Source organism: Sus scrofa, chromosome 1 (genome assembly GCF_000003025.6).
Source record: "Sus scrofa isolate TJ Tabasco breed Duroc chromosome 1, Sscrofa11.1, whole genome shotgun sequence".
Taxonomy (NCBI): Eukaryota; Metazoa; Chordata; class Mammalia; order Artiodactyla; family Suidae; genus Sus; species Sus scrofa.
The window spans coordinates 263768207-263792862 of NC_010443.5; the positions used below are offsets into that span (position 1 = coordinate 263768207).

At 38.6% G+C, this 24656-nt stretch overlaps 1 protein-coding gene across 4 annotated transcripts in view; it reads right to left on the bottom strand.

The window, feature by feature from the left end:
- Positions 1197 to 24656, bottom strand: part of RC3H2 (ring finger and CCCH-type domains 2) — a 52699-nt gene continuing 29239 nt past the window's right edge. For 2 of the 4 annotated variants that reach the window (XM_013993835.2, XM_021068506.1), the window contains 12 exons: positions 20804 to 21112; positions 17243 to 17457; positions 16128 to 16561; positions 15379 to 15552; positions 12166 to 12312; positions 11672 to 11885; positions 11095 to 11179; positions 10743 to 10824; positions 10496 to 10630; positions 10152 to 10259; positions 9906 to 10054; positions 1197 to 9282 (listed from right to left, as the gene is read on the bottom strand). In XM_013993835.2, coding sequence (XP_013849289.1) covers positions 9087 to 9282; positions 9906 to 10054; positions 10152 to 10259; positions 10496 to 10630; positions 10743 to 10824; positions 11095 to 11179; positions 11672 to 11885; positions 12166 to 12312; positions 15379 to 15552; positions 16128 to 16561; positions 17243 to 17457; positions 20804 to 21112 — 2248 coding nt within the window. In that variant the 3' untranslated portion in view covers positions 1197 to 9086. The remainder of the gene's footprint in view (positions 9283 to 9905; positions 10055 to 10151; positions 10260 to 10495; positions 10631 to 10742; positions 10825 to 11094; positions 11180 to 11671; positions 11886 to 12165; positions 12313 to 15378; positions 15553 to 16127; positions 16562 to 17242; positions 17458 to 20803; positions 21113 to 24656) is intronic. The other 2 variants (XM_013993836.2, XM_013993837.2) reach the window with 2 other exon arrangements.

The following is a 24656-nucleotide window of genomic DNA, read 5'->3' on the forward strand; positions in this document are numbered from 1 at the left end:
TTTTTATCTCCTGATGAGGGATAAAGAAGTTCCTAGGTCCAGTGCACACTCAGAAGAAGGGGGTCACACAGGACATGAATAAAAGGAAGCAGAGGTCTTCGGGAGCTGTATCAGTCCTTAAGTGTGGTCTTGACCTAGTGACTTGCTTCTAAGGAATAATGACAAAACTGATGGGCTATTACTGCCAAGATTCAGTTATAAAAGAGTGTGACTTCTTCATAGTGCTCTCCCTTACTGTCTCAGTGTCCCTCTGTCCATCTCTCTTGTGCAGGCATACAGGCAGCCTCACCCCCACCCTGCTCAGTCCCAGGCTCTTCCTGCTTGCATGAGCCAAGCTACGATATTGACTGTGAGCCACCCTACAGAGAGGCTCAAGTGGCAGAGACCTAAGGGCAAACCTGCAGATCTAAGGGCAAAACCTGAGATCTTCATCCCAACAGTTGAGGAGAATCTGAATCCTGCCAACAATAAGTGGAGTGAGCTTGGGAGCAGACCCTTCGCCAGAGAGCCAGAGCCAGCTAACACCTAGACTGCAAGCCTCAACTGTGAGAGACCCAGAGTAGAGGATTTATTCAAGTTACATGCAGATTTCTGACCTACAGAAACTGTGAAATAATTCATGTAGTTCTGTTAAGTCACTAAATTGGAGGATACTTCGTTATGTGATAATAGGTGACTAATACAAGATATATATATATATATATATATATATATTTTTTTTTTGGTGTCTTTTAAGGGCCACACCTGCGGCATATGGAGGTTCCTGGGCTAGGAGTCAAATTGGCGTTGTGGCTGCTGGCGTACACCAGAGCCATAGCAATGCTAGATCTGAGCCGCGGATGCAACCTACACCAGAGCTCACAGCAATGCCAGATCCTTAACCCACTGAGTGAGGCCAGGGATTGAACCTGTGTCCCTCATGGATGCTAGTCAGATTCGTTTCCACTGAGCCACGATGGGAACTCCACAAGAGATATTCCAATTTTCCTTTCATCCCATATCTGTTTTGGTAAACTGTATTTTGAAGAAATTTGTCCAGTTTGAAGTTAAGACCAGAGAGTCTAATTTATTCGTTTCCTTCAGAGGCAGACCAAATACACCAATCTATTTGCTCAAAAAGTACTTCAGAAACAAAAACTTAATGTCCACACAAAAACATGTACACAAATGTTCATAGCAGCTTTATTTGTAAGAGTCAAAAAAAATCTAAACAACCCAAATGTCCTTCAACGGTGAGTGTCTAAACAAAATGTGGTACATCCACACCATGGTATTATTACTCAGCAATAAAAAGGAACAAGCTATTAATACATGCAACAACTTGGATGGATCTCAAGGAAGTTATGCTGAGTGAAAAAAGCCAATCTGAAAAAGTTACATTCTGTATCCATTTCATTTATGTAACATTCTCAAAATGACAAAAATTATAGAGATGGAGAAGAGATCAGTGGTTGCCAGGGACTAGGGACGGGAGGATGAAGGTAGGGAGAGGAATGGATATTAATATATTGGGGTAACATGAGAGATTCCTGAGGTGATGGAACAATTGTGTTCTTTTTTTTCCAGTCCTGTTATCTTGAGAGCAGTGGTGGTTCCACAAATCTACATGTGAAAAAACTGAACTACACACACACACACACACACACACACACACACACACAGATGATTGCATATAAAAACTGGTCAAATCTGAGTAAGTTCTGTAGATTTGTAACTAAGGTCAATTTCCCGGTTTTGATGTTAGCAAGATGCTACCATTGGGGAAACTGTGTAAAGGTATATGTCTTCTCTATTATTTTTGGCAAATTCCTGTGAATCGATAATTATTTCCGATACAAGGGTAAAAAAATATTTCACTTGATCTCATCCAGTCTCTTGGATTAAAACATGTATTTCAAACAGCACTGCTTCATGGCTTGCACTCCTGTTACTCTCCATCCAGCTCTCACTGAGGCTGACTTTCGAGTAAAGACTTGAAAGTGAGGGATCTAGTGATGAAGATGTCTGACAGGGGTGGGGGAAGCCTGCGCCGTTGGAGAACAGCAGGGGTAGAGGCACCACGATGGGAACACATCAGGCGGGCTAGCTGAAGAACTTAGTGGCCAGTGCGGCTAGAGCACAGTGTGCAAAGTAGCAAAGACAAGACTTTGGCTTTCACTCTGAGTGAGATGAGAAGCATCTTGGAGGGTTTTGAGCACAAGAATGAAATGATCAGACGGACTCTTTTCAAAATCACTCTGGCTTCAGTACATGGAAATTATAAAGGAAACAATCTTCCTGGGATTTTACTTCCTTCAGTCAGTTTCCTCTCCTTTGCCTGGATCAACTCTCCATGCTTCTTCCTCTCCTGCTTCCTGATCTCAATGATCACTCCACGGCTTATACAAGATCATTCGTTTCACAAATATTGGTCTGTTTTCAGCAACAAAGTCTGGGATTCTAAACCAAATTTAATCCACTATAATGTGTAGGTATCTAATATGCTTCCTTTACAACAAATCCTGTCAATTGCTCTTATTTTTCCAAATCCACCTCTTTTCCTCCATCCTCACTGTGGCCATGCTCTAAACACTTCTTACCTAGATTGATGACCTGGCCTCCCTGCTGGTCTGTCGCCAACTTCACCTCACTCTACTGCCAAAGCAATCCTCTAAAACCCCAAACTGATCAGATCATCTAACTTCCAAGACTCCCTAACAGTCTTTTCTTGGGGACCAACCCCAGAGTTCCTGGGCCAGGGGATCAAACGCACACCACAGCAGTGACAATGCCAGATCCTTATCCACTAGACCAGAGAACTTCCCTAACAGTCTCTTTAGTATAGTATTCAACGTCCTTCATAGAGGTCCCTACCTGCCTCTTCTGGTCATGTGACCTTGGGCAAATTCTCTCAGGTCTCTGCCTGTTTTCTCATCTGTAGAATGGTGATAATAGTGGTTCTTGATGATAATATACCTATTCGACTTGGCTCTGTGTCTAGAACGTATTAAGCGCTCTAAGAGCAGGTTAAGCTATTCCTCAAACACTCTTTCCACTGTAACACAGCTAAAATAGGTTCCAACATTACCATCACCACCTTCGGACAGTACAACGAGACTTGAATCAGAATTCTGACTCTGTTGTTACTTTCTAGCTATGGGGTCTTGGACAAGTTCCTAAACATCTCAAATATAAAACAGGGATCATAATATCTACAGTGGAGGCCTGTTAGGACACAGAGTGGGTTGTATGAAGGTAGAGTAGGTGCCGGGGTGTTTTCTCCCCTTGGCTTTGCTTGGTGAATTATTCAGCCTACGAGGTCTAGCCTGAGGTCATTTCTCAAAGAAGCAATTCCTCTGGCTCACCACCACCACGCACCCCATCGTTTCCCTGCTAGAGTTTCCATACACCCTATACTAGAACAGAATTCTCTGAGCTGGTGATTCAGATTTTTCTCCCATATTCCACACTGAGAGCTTCTAGAGAAAGGCCTCTTGTTTCACTGACCTTTAACTCCACTGACCAGCACAGACAGGGGCTTAACATTTGTCAGTTGAGTGAACGAGTAAAACTACTCAAGGCCCAGCGAAAACGTCTAGATCCACTCAGGCCATTCTCTGTTACATGCTGAGGTTCCAGAGAACAGTCTTCATACTTCTATAACATACTGCTTTGGATTAGTTATCTGAGTAATTGTCCTGTTTTCCCATCTAGACTGTGAACTGCTAGTATCATCTATATCCTCATCTCCCACGTAGAAAGTAGTCTATAGTGAATGAATAAAGTGATCAAATTAAGGAATGTTTCTACCTCCCTGGCCTATTAATTTCTCTCTGATCCTTCCCAGTGATGTAGGCATGGGGCAGGTGATTATTTAAATCTCCAGGAATATCCTGGTAGCTTAGTTAAACCAAAAAATTACCAAGGAAGTCAAGATAACTAAAATGCACTATAAACTTAATATTGACACTAAACAAACAACTTTTAAGGTGGACAAATAATTTTATTTTGTGCATGCAAATACATGTCAAGTACTGCAAACTTTTTCCATCAATTTTCTCTCAAACACTGAAAATCATGATGCTCTATTCTGTGAACAGCCAAAGCTAATATCTCTTCACTTCAGTGCTACAGCAAAAACACACAGAATTCACTCTTTGCTATTCACTATCATCACAACCCTCATTGTTCCATCTCTGCCCTCCCCCCATATACAGGCCTTATGAATCCTAGCCTTCCCGCATTTAATCCTATTCCTATAGCACAAAGGGAAACATTACAATTTGGAAATTCAAATTGAAATAAATGGAATAGAATTTATTCCCATATATATTCCCCATTTCATTGTACAGAATTATTTTAAATTATAGTTTTAAATAGAAGCTGAGTATATGCCTTAAAAATGAGCATTAAATCCATCTTAGAGATGGTGCCTGCTTTTTACATGATGGGTGTACACCATCTTTAATTTCATTTACATTTCAATCGAACAATAGATTTGCAAAGAAAATGTCTAATACAGACGTAAAAATATTCACACTAGAGCTTCACAATCGGTTGTACAATTGACAAACAGGCCTCTTTTCCCAAACTTTCCAGCTAAGCAAATTTATAAAATGTAATCAATGCAACAAGAAAAACATTTCTCTTTCACTTCCAGGGAAAAGAATATGCAATAAACAGTATAAATGCAGACAGCAGTTGCTGCAAGCTAACCACGATACTCCCAAGTGGCTGTACAGTGGATATGTGCAGTACAAATAAAAGCCACATGTGTTGTATCACAACTACAGTATAATTGTTTGCCCAGCTAAGAGAATGCATGCACTTCCATGCCTTGGGTTATAAAGTGAGGCCTAATTCTTGACAGATTGATGGAATATATGCAAATGACCTTGGATTTGGCAGTACTAAGTGCAGCCAGTGTCTGTGTTCCACTGGTAAGGATATTTAAAAATTTTTATTTTAAAAAAGAAAAAACTGCCAATTTCAGACCTGGGGGAATAACTGCTCTTGGAGTAAAAACAGGACTCCACTCAAATGTGGGGTGTTTGGATCGGTGGCCTTGACTCCTTGTATTCCCTTGCCAGCAAAGGGATACAAAGAAACCGCTAGTATAAAGGAGTAACTAGCAAATTCATTCAATTTATCCAGAAAATGGGATACTCCTTGAGCATGTTCATTTGTGTTCTGCTTGCAGAAGGGGTTTTTATTTAGAAGGAGTTACAGTAAGTGATCCCATCAATACTCTTCATTCACTAAAACACAAGAAAAGTTCTTCCAGGAAACTAATAGATAGTTGCAATGCAACTTTTCCCTTGAATGATTAGTTACCAATACTGGTGACAGTCTGCTCAGAAAAAATGACTTTAAGAAGCTAGGGAAGAAATATTCAGATTCGAAGTTGAAACCACATGCTGAATCTGATCATTACAAACTCCATCCCTGTTAATAAGACACCATGAGCTTTAATATCTAAAGCTAGACAGTTTTTTTTAAACGATGTTTTCAAATGTTTAACTGATTCCATTTTACATTCCTACAAATCATTGTGCATCCTGTAATTTTCTCAAGGTAGCATATAAAATTGGGATGCGCTTTATAAACTTAAAATTGACTTGAAATTTGAGTGACAGTGACCAGATGAATACAAATCGAAAATTTCAGATCTAGTACAGGTTTATTATTCTCTTGTGAGAGTAAACAGTTACTAGGAAAAGTATCAGCGCCACTGACCCACTGAAGTACCTTCTCTTGAAAATTACGATGCACAACTTTCATGCATGATGTCGGTTTACTATATGGTATTGAAAGTCATGGCAGGAAAGGCAAAACAATCTGTTTTGTTCAGGTACCAACTAGACGAAATACTTATGTAACTTTCTCAGAATTCATAAGATGAAATGAGACCACAAAGAAAGAACTACTGATGCTATATCCACAGTATCTGAATGAGGCATATGGACCTCAGAATGAGACTTAGAAATAAAAAATAAAAATAAAAATAAAAAAACCACACGCACACACACAAAGTAAAAAAAAAAACAAACAAAAAACCCCACAAAACCCCCACCATTTTCCCACTTTCCAGACCTCAGGCTACTTTTTCCTAATTAGATAGCCCACATGTGCAGTTTAGTTACCAACATTATTAATTTCCTCTCCTACTGCTTTATGTCCTTTGACTTCAAAAGTGTGCATCACAACGCGTTGGTAAAAGGGTCAAATGATAGGGAATACCCCCAAGTTTAAAAAGTCACATATCAGGTCTGATTTGTAATTTTTTTTCCTCTCTGATATCATCAGGTACCTTTCAGAAGAAGGATCAGATCTACTGCTCTTTCTTCTAAAGCGGCAGAGAACTAATGTCTTTACTTCACATTCAACACACCATGAGAAACAGAAGATGGCCTCTACATAAAGGATGCAATACAGAATAATCCCAACACAGAAACAATTCCTATGTTGTTAGTGAGGAAGAGAGTACATTTTTAAGAATAGGGAGTTAATTGTTTTGTGGGATCACCTGCTGCAAGACAAGCATTATTTAAATATAAATATTCTGAGACATACCAATAAGGTTGGCAGGTATATACATACACTGATGCAAATGTAATTTCACTGGACAAGTAGGCAAACACCTAAGCGGTTTATCCCAACCCCCTCCAGCAGAGCACAACCAAGTTTCAAAACTTCAATTTTAAAATTAAAAAGATAAGGTTAAATACACAAGATCAATTTATGTAGTATATATTCACCCTCAGAACGTGCTGAAGATGTTTTGCGTAGTTCTGTTGCACAGAGGGTTCTTTCCCTGAGGGCACATAAGGAGCTCTCAAACTGTTAATAGGTCTCTATTTTGTAACAAAATAGCAATTTTAAAATCTTAAAAAAAAATACATTACCTTCAACATGGAAGATCTCACTATTTAAATATCCATGAAATAGACATACTGGTTTGCATATCCTTTTTGGAAATGCAAACAGCAAATAAAGTACATTGGAAGCATTTCGAATGTAATAAGCGCATATTTATAGAAAGGTTCTGATATAAATTATATAACAATCACGTTCCTGTAATATCCTAGGCTAATTTATAATGTCGGAAATAAGTTAATGTAACATGGTTTAAAACTCTTGTTCCTATTCAATTTCAGGTTACAGAGTGAAATAAATAAAATGTCTTCGTAGGAATAAGGGGCACTGGCCATGGAACAAAGGTACAGTACTAACCAAAGGAAACGAAGTCAAGGCTACTGTGCTGTTATGCTACAAACAAACATCTTCATACATCTGAGTATTAAATAAACGTGTAAGATCTTCCATACTGACACCAGAATATCAAAACTACCCCTTTGTTTCTCAGGTATATTTACAACTTATCAGTCACCTTATGAGCATGTTCATTAAGACAGGTATCAAACACCAGTATTTACTCATTCTGATCAAGAAATTTCAGGGAAATGTCAACCCTCCCACCCCTGGAAATGTGCACAAAACTTTTTATCAAAATCTTATCTGATACAATGCTGTGGTTTTGTAAAACAACTAAATAGCTCAGACGACCAATAACATGATCCTGTTTAAGCATCTTGCTAGCAGGAAAAGCCCTTACATACAGTACACCTGGTGAAAGATCAGCTTGGCTTAAAATATTCCAGTACAATTTTCAGAGTAAACAACTTCACAGAAGTTAATTAAAAAAATAATAATAAAAGTCAAACTAACCTTAAAGAAATAGGGGGAAAAACAAAGACATAAAACTACAGGTTAAGGTCACCAGGAAGGAATGCCCAGCCTTTGTTTCCAAATGTTGACTGAAATTTAGGTTTCAATAAAATCTCTCTCGCAAATCTGGGGCATGGCTGGTTGAACATACTGCATACTTTCAGATGCCAAGTCAAAATACTTTTCAGTCACATTTTAGCAGGGCAGAAATTATTCATGTTTTTAAGTATGCATAAAGGTTTAGCCAATGTTCTATTATTACATGGTTCATAGTCTTATCAACCTAACTAACAGTCAGAAAAACAAGGAAAATTAAACCCCAACATAAAGTAACAATAAACAATACTCAACCAAGATAATGCAATGAACATCCAAATTAATTAGTTTAAATTAAAAACCCAGCAATACCATCTTGTTAGTCAGTGCAAACGCTACATACAGGGTTTTCTCAAGAAAGCTGAAAGCACCTGATTCTTTTACCAAGTCATCAGATTCAATAATGTACAGGCTTAAATCTGCATTTAAAAAAACTGCCATTACATTAGTGCATAATTTATCAAAATTGTAAAAACGATTCTGCATAACTTAGGAGAATTTAATATCTAGTACATCAGCTGAAAGACTTAGGCACTTGGTTATATAATTTAATTACTTACTTCAACAAGTAGCCTGTGTATAAATATTAACAAAGCAGAAACTATTCCTGAAAAATGGAAAATTGAAAAAAAATTTAAATGCTACAGATAAAAGCACTGCACCACACTCCTACATATAATGCAGTAAAGAAAGCTAGTATATAACCCTGTAAAATTCTATGGTAAGAATGTCTAACTCCACTCTTCAAAATTTAAAAAAAAAAAAAAAAAAAAAAGAAAAGAAAAAAAAATCCATGCAAAGTCCCATGAAAAAGATAAATAAAGCAGCTGGAATGAGATGGAAATTTCTCTCAGTGAAACATAAAATAGAAATAAATAAGTTAATTAAGTCTACTTTCACTAGATGTATCATTGTAGGATCCTGCTAGTTTAATAACTGAGTTGTTAATTTTCTATAGAAGCCATTTAAAATAGGAAATGGCTCAGTTACTGCACCGGATTGCTACAAACTCATAAAAAGCTGCTTGAAGCTTAAGTTAAATGTCCAAATTCCAATCACTTCTGGAAAGTGAACGTGTTACCCTAGTAAAGTAAATTTTCTTTTTTTTTCATAATGCTAATGCAAGAGGGCTTGAAGTATCAAAGAGTCCACAGGAAATGGATGCCCCCAGTAATATCTTTTTTTTAAAAAAAATATACATTATATAATATATATTATATATATAAAAAGCTAGTGTAAATGCTTCCATGGTATGGTCACAAATTTGAAAGATGAACCTCCTTTCAGCTGTTAACCATCTTCCCATTTGCAACAGGTTTTAAAAAGTCGTTTTTATCTTCAGACATAACATGAGTTTTCAGAATGAGGTTGCCAACACTGACAGATGTGGTGATGGGGAGGCAACTCGCACTGCTAATGGAGACTGGGAGTGGCTGGCTAAAGCAAGAAGTTACCGGCAGAATTGCTTTTTGCTCCTCCCTGGGAGAAAATAAATGACATTGAAAACAAATCAGCTTAAGTGAAAACTTTTAAGAGTAAACCATGCTGAATAAAAGTTAAAACAAACTTTAAGAGCCCCCAGGAAAGCATGTTTTTCACTGAAAAGCAGTATCAGAGGTCACTAAGTAAAGTTCTATTTTCCAAAAATTACAATAAAAAAGTAGAATACTGGTTAATTTAAGGCCAACAAGCTATCAAGTTCAAGATTAGTGCATATTTTTGACAGTAATTATATAAAACAGTAAGGCCAAGAAAACTCTAACATGATTTTTAAAAAAGGAAACCCTATTTTGGCTTCAATTTTCCATACTGCAGTCTGGATGTTTGGCTATCAGACAAAAGAAGCATAATCTGATGCTGGAGCATTAAACATAAACTTTTACCCCAACAAAAAGCAAGATTAGGCCTACTAAATGGATCACTTTGTTAGTTCAAATTTATCTCTTCTCTCCTAAAAATCCAGACTGACCAAATCATTGCCTTATTACTAAGGTCTTTCCCTCATAAGATTAAACCAAAAATTAATTTAACACTGTATTTATTTCTCTTTAAATATTCATGCCCTTTGCCCACTGGTCATGAATTTTATGTCTAACACTCACAGAATCACATGGTCTTCACCTAAACTCTGTCTCTTCTGCTCCAGAGGCTCCTTCTGGTGCTGCTGGACGGGATGCCCATTTTCTACTGCTGTTCCATTCAGCAACTGATCATTTTGAGAACTGATACCAAGCTGTATGTCTAGGATCTCCTATGAAAACAAAATGTTAATCCTTCAGTATGAAACTATTCTGTACTTTAATTTCCAATGGAGTAAAACCTCCTAAATACCTAATTGTGGTACTTACTTCAATTTGTTCACCTTGTCCATCGGGTTCATCAGTATCAAGTGCTGAAAGCTCTAACTCAATATCCCTATCAGGCTTAGTATCAGTTGCATCTTCCGTATAGTCACTCTGCAATTAAGAAAAATACTGATTTCATATCTGTAGAAACTGGGGATTCTCTGTTAAATTAAAGTGGGAATTCCAGTGACTGATTTTAAAGAAATCTGGGACTATGATTTTATTTCAAGTTTTAAAAGTAATCATCCATCAGAAAAAGCTACACTAAGTAATGGCATAAACAACATGAAGCAGAAGCAAATAGCAAATGTATTTATGCATGAAGCTGAGAGGTTCAGTTTCCTTACCTCTCCATTTCTCAGTTCAATTTCCTTGCTTAGAAGATTTAAGGTAAGGTGACGGCCTTCATCCAGGGAATTCCACTTCTGTTGCATGGCCAGAGCATTGGCCTCCCTCTGAAGAAGCAAAGAGTTACTCTTGGCCTAGAAGGGAGAAAAAAAAAAAAAAAGTAAAGTCAGCTCCCAGCCACAACTTTCATATGTTATTGTATTTTTTTTTTTTTTTTAATTCAAAGCTGAGTGACACAGAACCTACCTGCTGAAGTTCAATGCTTAAAAGATCTCCAGTACTGGAATGCTTCCTATGACCAGATAAATCAGTAACAATGAATCTGTCCCTTTACAAAGAAATAGGTTTATTGTTATAAAAGTGAAATAAAAGAAGCAAATCAAACAGTAATGACTGTATAATTACTATATACGCTTTACATAACAGATCAACCCTGAGAGTTTCAGTCATTATTGCAGATGTAAAATTTTTCTTAGAAATTTGTTACGTGGCTAAAACTAGCGAAGTACATTTCATGAATAATGGGGTAAGATCTGCACTCTGAGAGCACATACAAATTTGAGAATAGAGAATCCTAAAGAATTAAGAGTAACGTTACCGTTCAATATAGTGTGCTGATGATGTAGCCTCGTTACCATATGAACTCCACCTTGAATCAACAGCATTGACATAAGGGACATAATCTACAGAAATGTAGAAACAATGATCGGAAAAGTGAAAAATCAGATAGAGATGTGAATGACACCTGCCCCCCCCCCAAATCCATATTTTATCCAACTAGCCATGTTCTCTTGTCGAAACCATTTAAAAATGAGTTTCCTATGGCTAAATGGAGGGAAATGTTCTGTATCTAACAAAGTGAGGATTAAAAAGCACAGTGCGAGGAGTTCCCACGGTGGTTCTGCGGGTTAAGAACCAGACACAGTGTTCGTGAGGATCCCGGTTCAATCCCTAGCCTCCCTCAGTGAGTTAAGGACCTGGCTTTGCCATAAGCTGCAGCATAGGTCACAGATGTGGCTCAGATCCTTGGCTGCTAGGGCCATGGCGTAGGCTGGCAGCTGCAGCTCCAATTCAACCCCTAGTCTGGTAACTTCCATATGCCTCAGATGTGGCCCTAAAAAAAAAAAAGCATAGTGCTAGAACATATCAGATGAAGTAATAGTTACATGGATTACCTGATACGCTGATGGGCTTAGTTGCACTTCCTTGGGAAGCAGTGGCCTGGACAGGATCCGTGGTATGGTAACCTGTACGTGAAGATCTAGAAATTGCACCCCATTTTGAGATGATAGGTCCATCACTAAAAGGAATTATTGGATCTTCTTCTTTTGTCCTTCTCTGAGTTTCAAATAAGTGCACTCTTCTCTTAACATCTCCACTGTCCAGGTCCTACATAAAAGAAAATTAATAAAAAGATTGTTGGCAATTGCTTCAGATAATAATGCAAGTACATGCTTTTAAAAGACATATATAATTAAGTTTTCTGATAAATTTAACATGAGCTATAGATCTCAATGATGACCCATCACCTATCTTAAAACACCGAACAATGCTCAAATAATTTAAAGCTTACAGATGAGTTATACAGCAACAATACGAAGATGAAAGCATTTAATCATTCTAAAACTTGAGTCAACATGCATGATAACCCTCGCCCCCCAAATCATACCATTAACACAGCATTTGAATTAGCAATTACATCTCTGGGCTCTGAATCGATGGAATTTATACAGGAGCCTATGGTGCCACAAGACCAGGGAGAATAATGGGAAAGATGATCTTCTTCAAATTTTGTGCCACTCACACTTTCAGAGAACTGATTTTAAAAAAAGAAAAAAAAAGGCATATGCAATTAGTAAGAAACTTAAATTTACAAACATTATAAAGTAACTACTATAGAATTCACAACACTTCAGGATGAATGATTAAACATTCAATAACTAATATAAAAACTGTGATAAGTAACACATAGCATTTATACTATTTGCATTTATACTATGTATTAATAGAAAAGAGAATGCCTTCTCTTTTTTAATTTGTCCTTTAAGAACTCATAAGGAACCCCTAACTGACACCATCCAGACCAATCAAAAATTATTTATAGCATGCCTCTAACGTGGTACAAGGTGCTTCAAAAAAATGAAAAAAGCAAAAAATACATACATACACAAACGGATACAGAGAAATACATTTTTCTATTAAGCAAGAGGCAACTCTACCACTCTTGTTTAGCTGCTTTGAAGAAGTCTAAGTTTGATAAGTTTGGATCTACTTTAAAAAGTCAATGGGGGAGTTCCCGTCGTGGCGCAGTGGTTAATGAATCCGACTAGGAACCATGAGGTTGCGGGTTCGGTCCCTGCCCTTGCTCAGTGGGTTAACGATCCGGCGTTGCCGTGAGCTGTGGTGTAGGTTGCAGACGCGGCTCGGATCCTGCGTTGCTGTGGCTCTGGTGTAGGCCGGGGACTACAGCTCCGATTAGACCCCTAGCCTGGGAACCTCCATATGCCGCGGGAGCGGCCCAAAGAAATAGAAAAAAAAAAAAAAAAAGACAAAAAAAAAAAAAGTCAATGGTTTACTGAAATATTTATAGATGGAAAAATATGTTATCTAGGATTACTTCAAAAAAATCCAGTTGGCGAGTTCTTGTCGTGGCTCAGTGGTTAGCGAACCCGACTAGGATCCATGAGGGTGTGGGTTCAATCCCTGGCCTCGCTCAGTGGGTTAAGGAGCCAGTGTTGCCACGAGCTGTGGTGTACGTCGCAGACACAGCTGAGATCCGGTGCTGCTGTGGCTCTGGCGTTGCTGTGGCTCTGGTGTAGTTCCCATTGGACCCCTAGCCTGGGAACCTCCACATACGGCACAAAGACACAAAGACCAAAGTAATAATAGTAATAATCCAGTTGGGAGAGGGGGTATAAATGAAACAAGAGTGGCAGAGTTGATAACTGTAAGTAACGGGTACACAAAGTTTATTACAACTCTCTGCTTTTGCATGTACTTGAAATTTTTCATGATGAAAAGATTATAAAAAAGTTTTGTTTTTGTTTCTTTTTTTTAAGGCCTCATCTACAGCATATGGAAGTTCCCAGACTAGGGGTTAAATCAGAGCTGCAGGTGCGGGTCTACAACATAGCCACAGCAACGCAGGATCCGAGCGACATCTGCAACCTTTGATGAAGCCTGCGGCAATGCCGGATCCTTAACCCACTGAGCAAGGCCAGTGACTGAACTCACACCCTCACAGACACTATGTGGGGTTCTTAACCCGGTGAGCCTCAATGGAAACCACAGAAAAAGAGTTTTTATGTTAGAATTTCTAGGGACAGGGAATAAATCAGATGAACCAAAACAAACAAACAAACAAAATGATTTGTTCTAAATATAAGAGTATTGGAGTTCCCATTATGGCTCAGTGGAAACTAATCTGACTAGTATCCATGAGAACGCAGGTTTGATCCCTGGCCTCATTCAGTGGGTTAAGGATACGTCATTGCCATGAGCTGTGTTGTAGGTCGCAGACAAGGTTTGGATCTGATGTTGCTATGGCTGTGGTGTAGGCCAGCAGTTATAAGCTCTGATTCAGCTCCTAGCCTGGGAATCTCCATATGCTGCAGGTATGGCCCTAAAAAAAAAACAAAAAAAAAACCTTAAAAAAAATAGTATTGAAAACAGAGTATATTAAAATAATCTCTGGTTAAAAAAAACAACTTGGGAGTTCCCGTCGTGGCGCAGTGGTTAACGAATCCGACTAGGAATCATGAGGTTGCAGGTTCGGTCCCTGCCCTTGCTCAGTGGGTTAACGATCCGGCGTCGCCGTGAGCTGTGGTGTAGGTTGCAGACTCGGCTCAGATCCTGCGTTGCTGTGGCTCTGGCGCAGGCTGGTGGCTACGGCTCCGATTCGACCCCAGGCCTGGGAACCTCCATATGCCGCGGGAGCGGCCCAAGAAATAGCAACAACAACAACAACAACAAAAAAAGACAAAAGACAAAAAAAACAAAAAAAACAAAAAAAAAAAAACTTGGAGTTCCCGTCGTGGCGCAGTGGTTAACGCATTCGACTAGGAACCATGAGGTTGCGGGTTCGGTCCCTGCCCTTGCTCAGTGGGTTAACGATCCGGCGTTGCTGTGAGCTGTGGTGTAGGTTGCAGACGCGGGCTCGGATCCCATGTTGCTGTGGCTCTGGTGTAGGCTGGAGGCTACAGCTCCGATCTGACCCCTAGCCTGGGAATATCCATATGCCGCGGGAGCAGCCCAAGAAATAGCAAAAAGACAGAAAAAAAAAAAAAGAAAAACAACTTATTTTGTAACAACAAGAACAATTATTAACAGTGATTTAAAACACCATGAATAACATAGTAGGCATTTCTGCACCTCCTATGAGGTAGGAAAGAAATGCCTCAGATAGACATGATTTCAAACCCAACCTACTTATAGGCTACAATTACAATTTGAGCAAATTACTTAACTTCTCTGAGCAGGATTCCTAACTTGCAAAATATGGGTAAGACCTGCCTCCTGAGGATTTTGTACGAAGTAAATAAAATAACCTTAAGTAAATGCTTAGCACAGTGCCTTGCACAAGTAGGTGCTCAATAAATGGGGGCTATAAATGTTATTATCAATAAAAACCATAAAAATAATAAAATTATACTGCTAGAAAGATTTGTGAATTCTTGGTGGGCAAGGACTGATTTAATTATCTTCAGAGTCTCACGATACCTAGCCATAGTGCTTACATACTCAGTATTTATTAAATTAAAATCAGCTGCAACCAAACCAATGCAAAATATCCAACATAGTTAACCTTGCTTGAATGGGTGCTCTGAAGTCAGTTTTCTGACCTATCCCTGCAACATGAAGTGATTAATAAAACCTTTCTTACATCAGTGCGAAAGTCTACACTGAATAGAGGAGAAGGTGGTGTTGGTGACTGTGTTGCCACAGGAAGAGTTGAAGAGACAAGAGGTGCTTTCTGAGTGTGGTACTGTTGTGCCCACTGCTCTGGCTTTCTTCTTATTTGCTCCTCGCAACTGGTCTTCAAATGACCACAAGGTTCCTGAGGGGAGGGATAAAAGAAACAATCTTGATCATCTAGGGAGTGGTAAATAAATTTAACTATGCTCTGTAGAAATAATGTGAACATATATTGTTGGGACAAAAAAATATACAGTAGAAGTCACCCTAGCCTATTCTCCACACACTCAAACAAGAGAGTTAATATTTAGGCAAATGTTAAAAGTAAAATCTGAAGCACTCACACTTTCCTGGTTTTTGGAATATGACTGCATATATATGGGGATACTAAAAACAGGCCCTATCTTTGTATTTTGAAGTTACCTTCCCATCAGTTTCCTATCCAAACATAACATTTATTGAGCACTGATATGCATCAGGTCCAATTCTAAGAGCTTTGCTTTTACTGATTTAATCCTCACAAAACCCTTATGAGGGAGGTACTACTACTATTCCCATCAATTATGAAAAAACTGACATAGAGAAGTCAAGTAAATTCCCTAAGTCATGCAATTAGTAAGTGGAGGAGCCAGGAAATACACCTGAGTGGTCTGACACCAGACAATAGAATCTTAACCACTACACTACGGTAGTATTCCCAGTTCCTTTATCACTTACCCTTGGTAAAGGCACAGTTGTCCTTGGCTCACTTGGTGGCTGACAAGCCACTGAATAATACCCATCTAATGAGTTATATCTTTCCCGCAAAGATGTCTGATACACAGATGAGTGCATCACATCCATTGGAGGTAAAGAATTGCTTCTAATAATGTCATCTCGTTGGTACATAGGTGGGCGCCAGATGCGCCTGCTGTCGTACACAGGAGCATACATTCCAGAAGGTACTGGAGGAACTGGTCCATACGGCTGCGGAGGAGGAGGTTGGTAAGGAGTAGAATTCATTCGATCTCGAGGGGAAAATGTACTGTAATGATCAGCATATGGCATGGAAGCAGGTGGGAGGGAGGACTCTGGAACATTATTGGACCTCACAAAGCGAGGAACACAGGGAGCCACACCAGCTGGTACCGTTGGAGGTGGTGGATAGTATCCTTGAAAATTGGAAAGAGGAATATTTAATGTAATCTTAGTAAAATTTAACATATTCTTTTTTTTAATGGTTTAAGTCTAAATCAGCCTTTAATGTGGGAAAATAGAATAAGCTTTGAACTTCAGTCACTCCAGTTTGGAAAGAAAATACATGCTTTCAAGATACCACTATATGAAAACCATTCATGTTCAATATTTTGTTAAACTGCTCCTTAAAAAGACATGACAAGGTATTGACAGATGGCCTGGTAAATTTTCTTCTAGGGCATTTATTGCCACAGCTTTTGGACTGTAATTTAATTATATCATTTTGATTCTTAACCTTTTTTGGGAGCAGAAATTAAAGATCTCTTTTGTAATCTATGTAAGTTGTGTACTATCGTTCCAAAATTATACTTAAGTATATTTAAACCAAACATTTAGTTTACCATTTCAGAAAATTTAAAGAACTCAATGAAGCTCATCCATGGACCCTATATTTGATTCAGAGGAATGAGAACTTTAAAAAATCACTGGCATATAGAATCACAGATTCTTAGGACAGGAAGAAAACTTGGGGATCATGTAGTCCAAAGGATTAATTTTTTCATGTAGATATTCTAGATAGATATAAATGATTCACTAACTTATAACAAATGTCCTATTAGTTTCTTTTTTTCTTAGAATTATCTAAAATTACTTACCTGCCTGTGGGTACTGTGGGACTTCAAAGGGTATCTGAGTCCTTGGATCTTGAAAATACTGGATGTTTTCAGAATGCTGAGGATACACTGGTACTCTAGTTATAAATGGGCTGGATTTGGGAGGCACAGAATTCAGCTCAGTTCCAACATTAGAGGGCCCAGCTGAGGTAGCCGTTACATTACTTACAGGAGTCTTGGGTGGAGAACCAATTTTACTGGAGAGAAAATTTAACAAGGGCAAATGATAAATCACTGTCTATGACTTAAGTCTTCCTCAATAGGAATTTTTCATAGAATTATATACTGATCACCAACATAAAACGCTTCAGGTATTTCCATATTAACAAATAAGGCAATGAATTTCATCGCCACCTTTCATTGTTAATTCACAAGATTAAGTAACAGATAATCATTTTCTGTTGAGGGCGAAAAACAGAAAACAAAACAAAAAACTGCAAACAAATCCTCAGCACAATGTGATCCACCAGTCACTTTTTTCTTGTACTTTAAACAAAGATTTTTCCTACTGGAAGTTTAAAAAAAATCCTGTTCAATAACTTTAAAAAAAAAAACAACTCAATGAATTTTATTACATTTAGAGTTGTATCAACAATTTCTTAATGGAAACAATATAGGCCACCAGTACAATTTTTTGACACAAATAAGACAGATATGTAAAGGAAGGATTGTTCTATTAAGGTTATTTGAAATATAAACTCACTGAAAAAAGGTCCCTTTGTTAACTACTATACCCCAGGACCTGAAACAGTTTCTAGCACAGAGGAGGCACTCAGTAAATATTCATTGGACAAATGGAAAAGTTCCTGCCACACAGTAGGTACTCAGTAAACATCTGCTGGATGAATGGAAGGCCAATGAAATGGTTACTCATTAAACTGAAGCAAAACACAAAAGCCTTTAAAAAAAAAAAAAAAAACAAAAAAAACAAAAAAAAAACACAAAGGAATTTCTTTGTTGAGTTACCATGCAATCAGCTCCAGAGGATCTCATCATGGCTTCTGACACCCTCTGAAGAAGTCAAACTTTGGCAGAGCTTAGAAATGTGGTGACTCAAGAAAAAGATCTTGTAAATGATGCAGGAATTCAATACATTACATGCCAACTAGACTAGAGGGTTTTTCTCAAACTAAAGAAGCGTTTTAAAGCAAGAGTGTAAGGAGGAGTACAGACTGCCTTTAAGTCCAGCATAGATTAGTCTAGCAGATGTTTACTTCCATGTGTAATTGTGTATTAAAATGTAAAAATAACCAAGAAACTGTGGGAAAAAACAGTAGGTACAAGTATATGGGCTTAGAGTTATTTTAGTGCTGAGCTTTATTCTTTGAAGTTCATTTTTTAATTCAGGCTTGCACTGCTGTCCTAAAAATTTTATCTGCAGGTTTTAGAGGGTCTCCTGGGGAGGAAGGGATCAGCTGTCACTCACTGTGGGGGCAGGACACTGGAGACAAATGCTTCATGGAACAATTATTGCTGAGAACTTCCCTGGATATTGCCATTTTTTTCCATCACTGGTTTTTTGTTTTTGTTTTTTATATATATAACTTTTATTTTTTTTTCTATTATGCTGGTTTACAGTGTTCTGTCAATTTTCCACTGTACAACATGGTGACCCAGTTACACATACATGTATACTTTCTTTTTTCTCACATTATCATGCTCCATCATAAGTGACTAGACAGAGCTCCCAGTGCTACAGAGCAGGATCTCATTGCTAATCCATTCCAAAGGCAATAGTCTGCATCTATTAACCCCAAGAACCCCATCCATCCCACTCCCTCCATCTCCCCTTTGGCAACCACAAGTCTATTCTCCATGTCCATGATTTTCTTTTCTGTGGAAAGGTTCGTTTGTGCCATATATTAGATTCCAGATGTAAGAGATATCATGAGGTATTTGTCTTTCTCTTTCTGACTTACTTCACCCAGTATGAGAGTCTCTAGTTCCACCCATGTTGCTGCAAATGGCATTATTTTGTTCTTTTTTATGGCCGAGTAGTATTCCATTGTGTGTGTGTGTGTGTGTGTGTGTGTGTGTGTACAGTATGGAGGTACCTTAGAAAACTATACATAGAACTATCATATGACCCAGCAATCCCACTCTTGGGCATATATCCAGACGAAACTTTCCTTGAGAAAGGACACATGCACCCACATGTTCACTGCAGCACTATTCACAATAGCCAAGACATGGAAACATCATTGCTTTTTAAAGGTACAGATTATCTTATACATCTCATGTATTTTCAAAAGTGCCAAGAAAAGAGCTCAGCATCAGTGTATAAATAACATTTACTAACTAAACAATGTTCTCTGATATATCATTTCTAAGATCTCTCTGAAGAAAATTATAAAAATCCTTAAATTTCCCTAACACATTCTAACTGCAGAAATAAAGGATATAAATGCCTACCTATCCATTTATTATATGACATCACTACCAGTTTACTGTGTGCCTAGCATAATGCTTTTACCCTATAAGGCATATACTAGATATTGACAGACTATTTATGGGCAACAAAATCTGAATATGCTTTAACTCAGATTTTAAGCCTCTTTTGAATATCAAAGCATGAGATATTAGAGGTGGAAGTAACTTTTCAGATAATCTCAAAGTTTCAATTTTTCTCTTCCTTGTCTACACTCACAGCATGTAGAAGTCTCCAGCCAGGGCTAGATCTTTAACCCACTGCACCACAACAGGAACTCCTCGAAACTTTTTTCTAAAATTGCCAAAACCTTTTTGCCAAATTAAATCTCATGCTGAAACGCAACAACAACAGTAATGGTAGTGATAATAATGGTAGTAATAATAATAGCAGATATTTAATGAGTGCTATGTGGCAGGCACTGTGCAAAGCACAATGCAGTATTAACTCTTTTTTGGGGGTGGGAGGGCACAACTGTGGCAATGCCAAATCTTTAACCTGCTGCAACACAGGGGAATTTCCCAGTCAGTGTTAACTCATTTAATCCTCACACTCACCATAGGAATTAGGTACCATTATTTGATGGATGAGTAAACTGAGGAAAACAGATTAAGTAAATAGCCTAAGATCAAGCAGCTAAGGAACGGTGAGCCAGAATTTGAACCCACAGAATCTGGCTTCAAAGATTTCCCTCTTCACAACTACATATCATTACATGGCATAAAGTGGAACTGTTTTGATTGAAATAGGGGCTGGAGGCTCAAGCATCTCACCTGCTTAGGTTTCTACTTAGTTCCTTTCTGGCACCTCTATGGACTCAATCCTAAAGTTCAAGGAAATAAGGTGTGAAAAACTCAATTCTGGTCCAACCTTTTCAGTTTACAATTGAAGAAAACAAAACCCAGAGCTGAAGTGAACTTCCAAGGTCACCGAGCTATTCAATTGCAGAGCCAGGACTAGAACTCAAGTTTTTTGGTATTCAGTATTTTTTTACTACATGAAACATTCTGCATAAAAGTTCTGACTAACTGCTTCTCCTCAAGTTAAACAAAAATACTGAGGCACTTATAAAAAGGCTAAATAACTCACGTTAAACATTTTTACCCAATACTTACTTCTCAGTTACAGACTCTGCAGAAGGCCCAGCAGCATTCTGACCATTAGTGCCAACCTTCCCCACTTTCTTCACAGTCTCCAGAGCTCTTAATGTACTGTCAGTACTACGTGGAATGAGCTGGGAAACACTGTTCTCTGCATTTGAAACTCCATTTGTACTTGGAACAATTTTCCCCGTTGTTTCAGTACTTCCTATGACAGAAATGACATTTCCGGCTGTGGTTGTGACGGTGTTGTTTACACCAACTTTATTTAGAAGAGGAAACGTTCTTACAGTCGCATTAATCTTTTTGTTTCTTAATCGATACCTGTTTCAAAAACAATCAGCATATTAGTGAGTATTTCCTTAAATCTTATTCAGAAATTAAAATGGGGGAGGAGGCAGTGGGAAAAGATTCTAAAAGGAAGAACAGCACTGAAAAAACTTGGTCAGCTAAATATTAAAAACAATCTACATCTGGAGTTCCCATCGTGGCTCAGCGGAAACAAATCTGACTAGTATCCATGAGGATGCAGTTCCATCCCTGGCCTAGGAACTCCTAGACTCTCTTTAAAACTATGATCAGTTACTTAAAATGGCCACGCCATACATTAAGACACTCCTCTACTAAATTCACTTTCCTATCTCTAACACCCTCTTCCCTCCAACTCTCAAGAGCCCTGCTATAGCTAATGATGTTGCCTCCCACTTAACAGAGAAAATAGATGACACCAGAGAAAAATTACTTATCTTTCTATCACCAAATTCCACCAGGCTTCCTGCTTCTGTAACTACATACTCCACCTAAAATAAGGGATGAAGAGTTCCTATTCCTAACTCAAGGCAACCTTCCCATTTGGGTTCCACAGAAGGCCAATCTTTCTACTTGTGACCCAGGCCCCAAGCCCATTTACCTTCTCAAAGACTTTCACTCCTATAATTACTTTTTCTTGTCTAGTGCACCATTACTGCATTCAGGTGTCTGCTTAAGTGCCATATTATCCGGGATTCCTTCGAAATCTTATCTAAAATATCTCCCGTTTCCCAATTATTCTCTTTCTCCTACCTTGTTATTTTGCTTCACAGTGCCAGTCAGTACCACATACTATGTTTTCTATTTACTTGCTGTCTGCTGATCTTTTCTACTACAATGCAAGTTCCATGAGAGCAAGGATTCGGCCCTCAATATCCACCTCTCTATCCTGAGCACAGTGCCTAATTCATGCTAGGTGTTCCACAAATATCTGGTGTCAGTGAGGAGTGAACCATAAACTTCATAAGGCCAAGAAAACTACTTATTATCAGCTCTACTTCCAAAATATATCCCAAATCTTGCTACTTTTCATCATTTCAAATACTATAGTCCTAAGCTACCAAGCTCTTGCCTGGACCACTGCAGCAGTTTAACTAGTCTCCGTCATGCAGACACTAAAGTGACATTTCTAAGACAAAATTAAAATTTCATTATTCCATTTTACTAAAACGCTATAATGGCTTCCAAAATAGAATCCAAGGTCCTTGCCAGGGTCCACCAAGCCATTATGATCTGGGCCTTGCCTAACATCTTCAACCTTATCTTTTGCCATTCTTCTCATTCTCCATCGTCCAGACACACTGGTCTTCTTTCTTTTTGTTCTTGGCCACAATCACGGCATGTGGAAGTTCCCAGGCCAGGAAAAGAACCAGCGCAGCAGTTATCGCCTGTACCACGATGGTGACAATGCCAGATTCTTAATCCACTGCACCACATGGGAACCTCCTCGCACTGGTCTTTTTTCTAGTCCCTGAATATGCCAAGCTTATCTCCACCTCAGATTTTCTTTATAGCATTTTATCAGTAACTGAAATTGTTTGTTTACATGTTTACTGTTCCTCTTTCCACACTAGAAGTACCTCAAATAGTACCTAGTTCTTAAAAACCATTTAATAAATATCTGTTGAGGTGGTTCATCCAGGCTTTTGACAGTCTCCAGAATGCGGCAATTCTTGGGAATAGAATTCCAATGCCCTACATTCTAAAATATATTTACATAAATATTCTTTTTAATTTTTTGTTTTTAGGGCCACATCTGTGGCATATGCAAGTTCCCAGGTTATGGGTCAAATCATAGCTGCAGCTGCCAGCCTATGCCACAGCCACAGCAGCATAGGATCCAAGCCACATCTGCAACCTACAGCACAGCTCAGGTCAATGATGGATCTTAACCCACTGAGCAAGGCCAGGGATCGAACACACATCCTCATGGATACTAGCTGGGTTTGTTAACACTGAGCCACAAGGAGAACTCCTACATAAATATTAAGAGAGAGTTGGGACATTTACATTTTGCTTGGTTAGCAACATGTATAGTAGAGAGAGCAGGCTGTGATAAAAAATTAATTTATTTAAGTTAAACGAACATTTGCTGAATTCTTCCTGGTGCATTATGTGAGCTAATCTTTTATTTAACAGCAACAGAGTGTGAAGCTGGTTGGAAATATGATCTGTAGATTACTTGCTATTTCAACATAAATACACTGAGTTTACATGTCAGATACTTTTGCTAGGTGCAGAAAATATAAAGATGAGTAAATGAAGTCCAATGAAAATACATACATGTAAATAAATCATTGCAGTTCAGTAAGAGAACTAGTGCTTATAAAGTTACCATGTGTACAGCACTATGGCAGCACAGGAAAAGAATCAATCAACACTGCCTGCAAAGTCAGGGAAGTTTTCAGAAGGAAAATGATATCTGAGAATAATTAGGAATAGGAGCTCTCCAAGCAGAGAAGAGGACAGCATATAACACAGAGTGAACATGTACGAGGTAAAGAAGAATGAAAGAATTTATATAGTAGTAAACTGAATGTACTTTTAAAAAAAGAATGAAAAAGGTGGAGTAAAGCTTAAAAGCAAGGTTGGGCTCAGAACCAGTGATATACTCAGGAACCAATTAAGAATTTAAAGCAGAAGATGGACACAATTAGACATTTACTTGTGAAAGAAAATCTTGGCTCAGACACATGCAGATGCTGAGTAAAATGATAGCAGTAAAATGGAAAAATTGGGTAGATACGTGTGAAACACTGAACACCTGGCACAAAATTTGACCAATTAATTTGGTTATTATTATTTTTACTACTACTGTTATAAGTTCAGGCAAGAAATAATAAAATTCTGAAGGAGGAACTGGAGATGGAGAGTAGGAAGCCAATTTGAAGACGAGAGGTAAAATGGATTTTCAGGTTGGCAATAGTTATGAGTAGAATGGCAATGAAATCAGTTTCTTCTCTCTCTCTCTCTTTTTTTTTTTTTTTTTTTTTGGTCTTTTTGCCATTTCTTGGGCCGCTCCCACGGCATATGGAGATTCCCAGGCTAGGGGTCAAATTGGAGCTGTAGCTGCCAGCCTACACCAGAGCCACAGCAACGTGGGATCCGAGCTGTGTCTGCAACCTACACCACAGCTCACGGCAACACCGGATCATCTACCCACTGAGCAAGGGCAGGGATCAAACCCACAACCTCATGGTTCCTAGTTGGATTCGTTAACTACTGCGCCACGACAGGAACACCAGTTTCTTCTCTTTTTGTCTTTTCAGGGCCACACCCATGGCATATGGAGGTTCTCAGGCTAGGGGTCCAGTCTGAGCTATAGCTGCTGGCCTACACCAGAGCCCCAGCAATGAGGGCTCTGAGCCATGTCTGCGACTTACACCACAGCTCATGGCAACGCTGGATCCTTAACCCACTGAGCAAGGCCAGGCATCGAACCCACATTCTCATGGATGCTAGTCAGGTTTGTTCATCACTGAGCCATGACGGGAACTCCTCTGACTTTTTTATGTGTTCCCAAGCAAGGTTCCCTAAAAAACTCTATTTTAACTAAAAA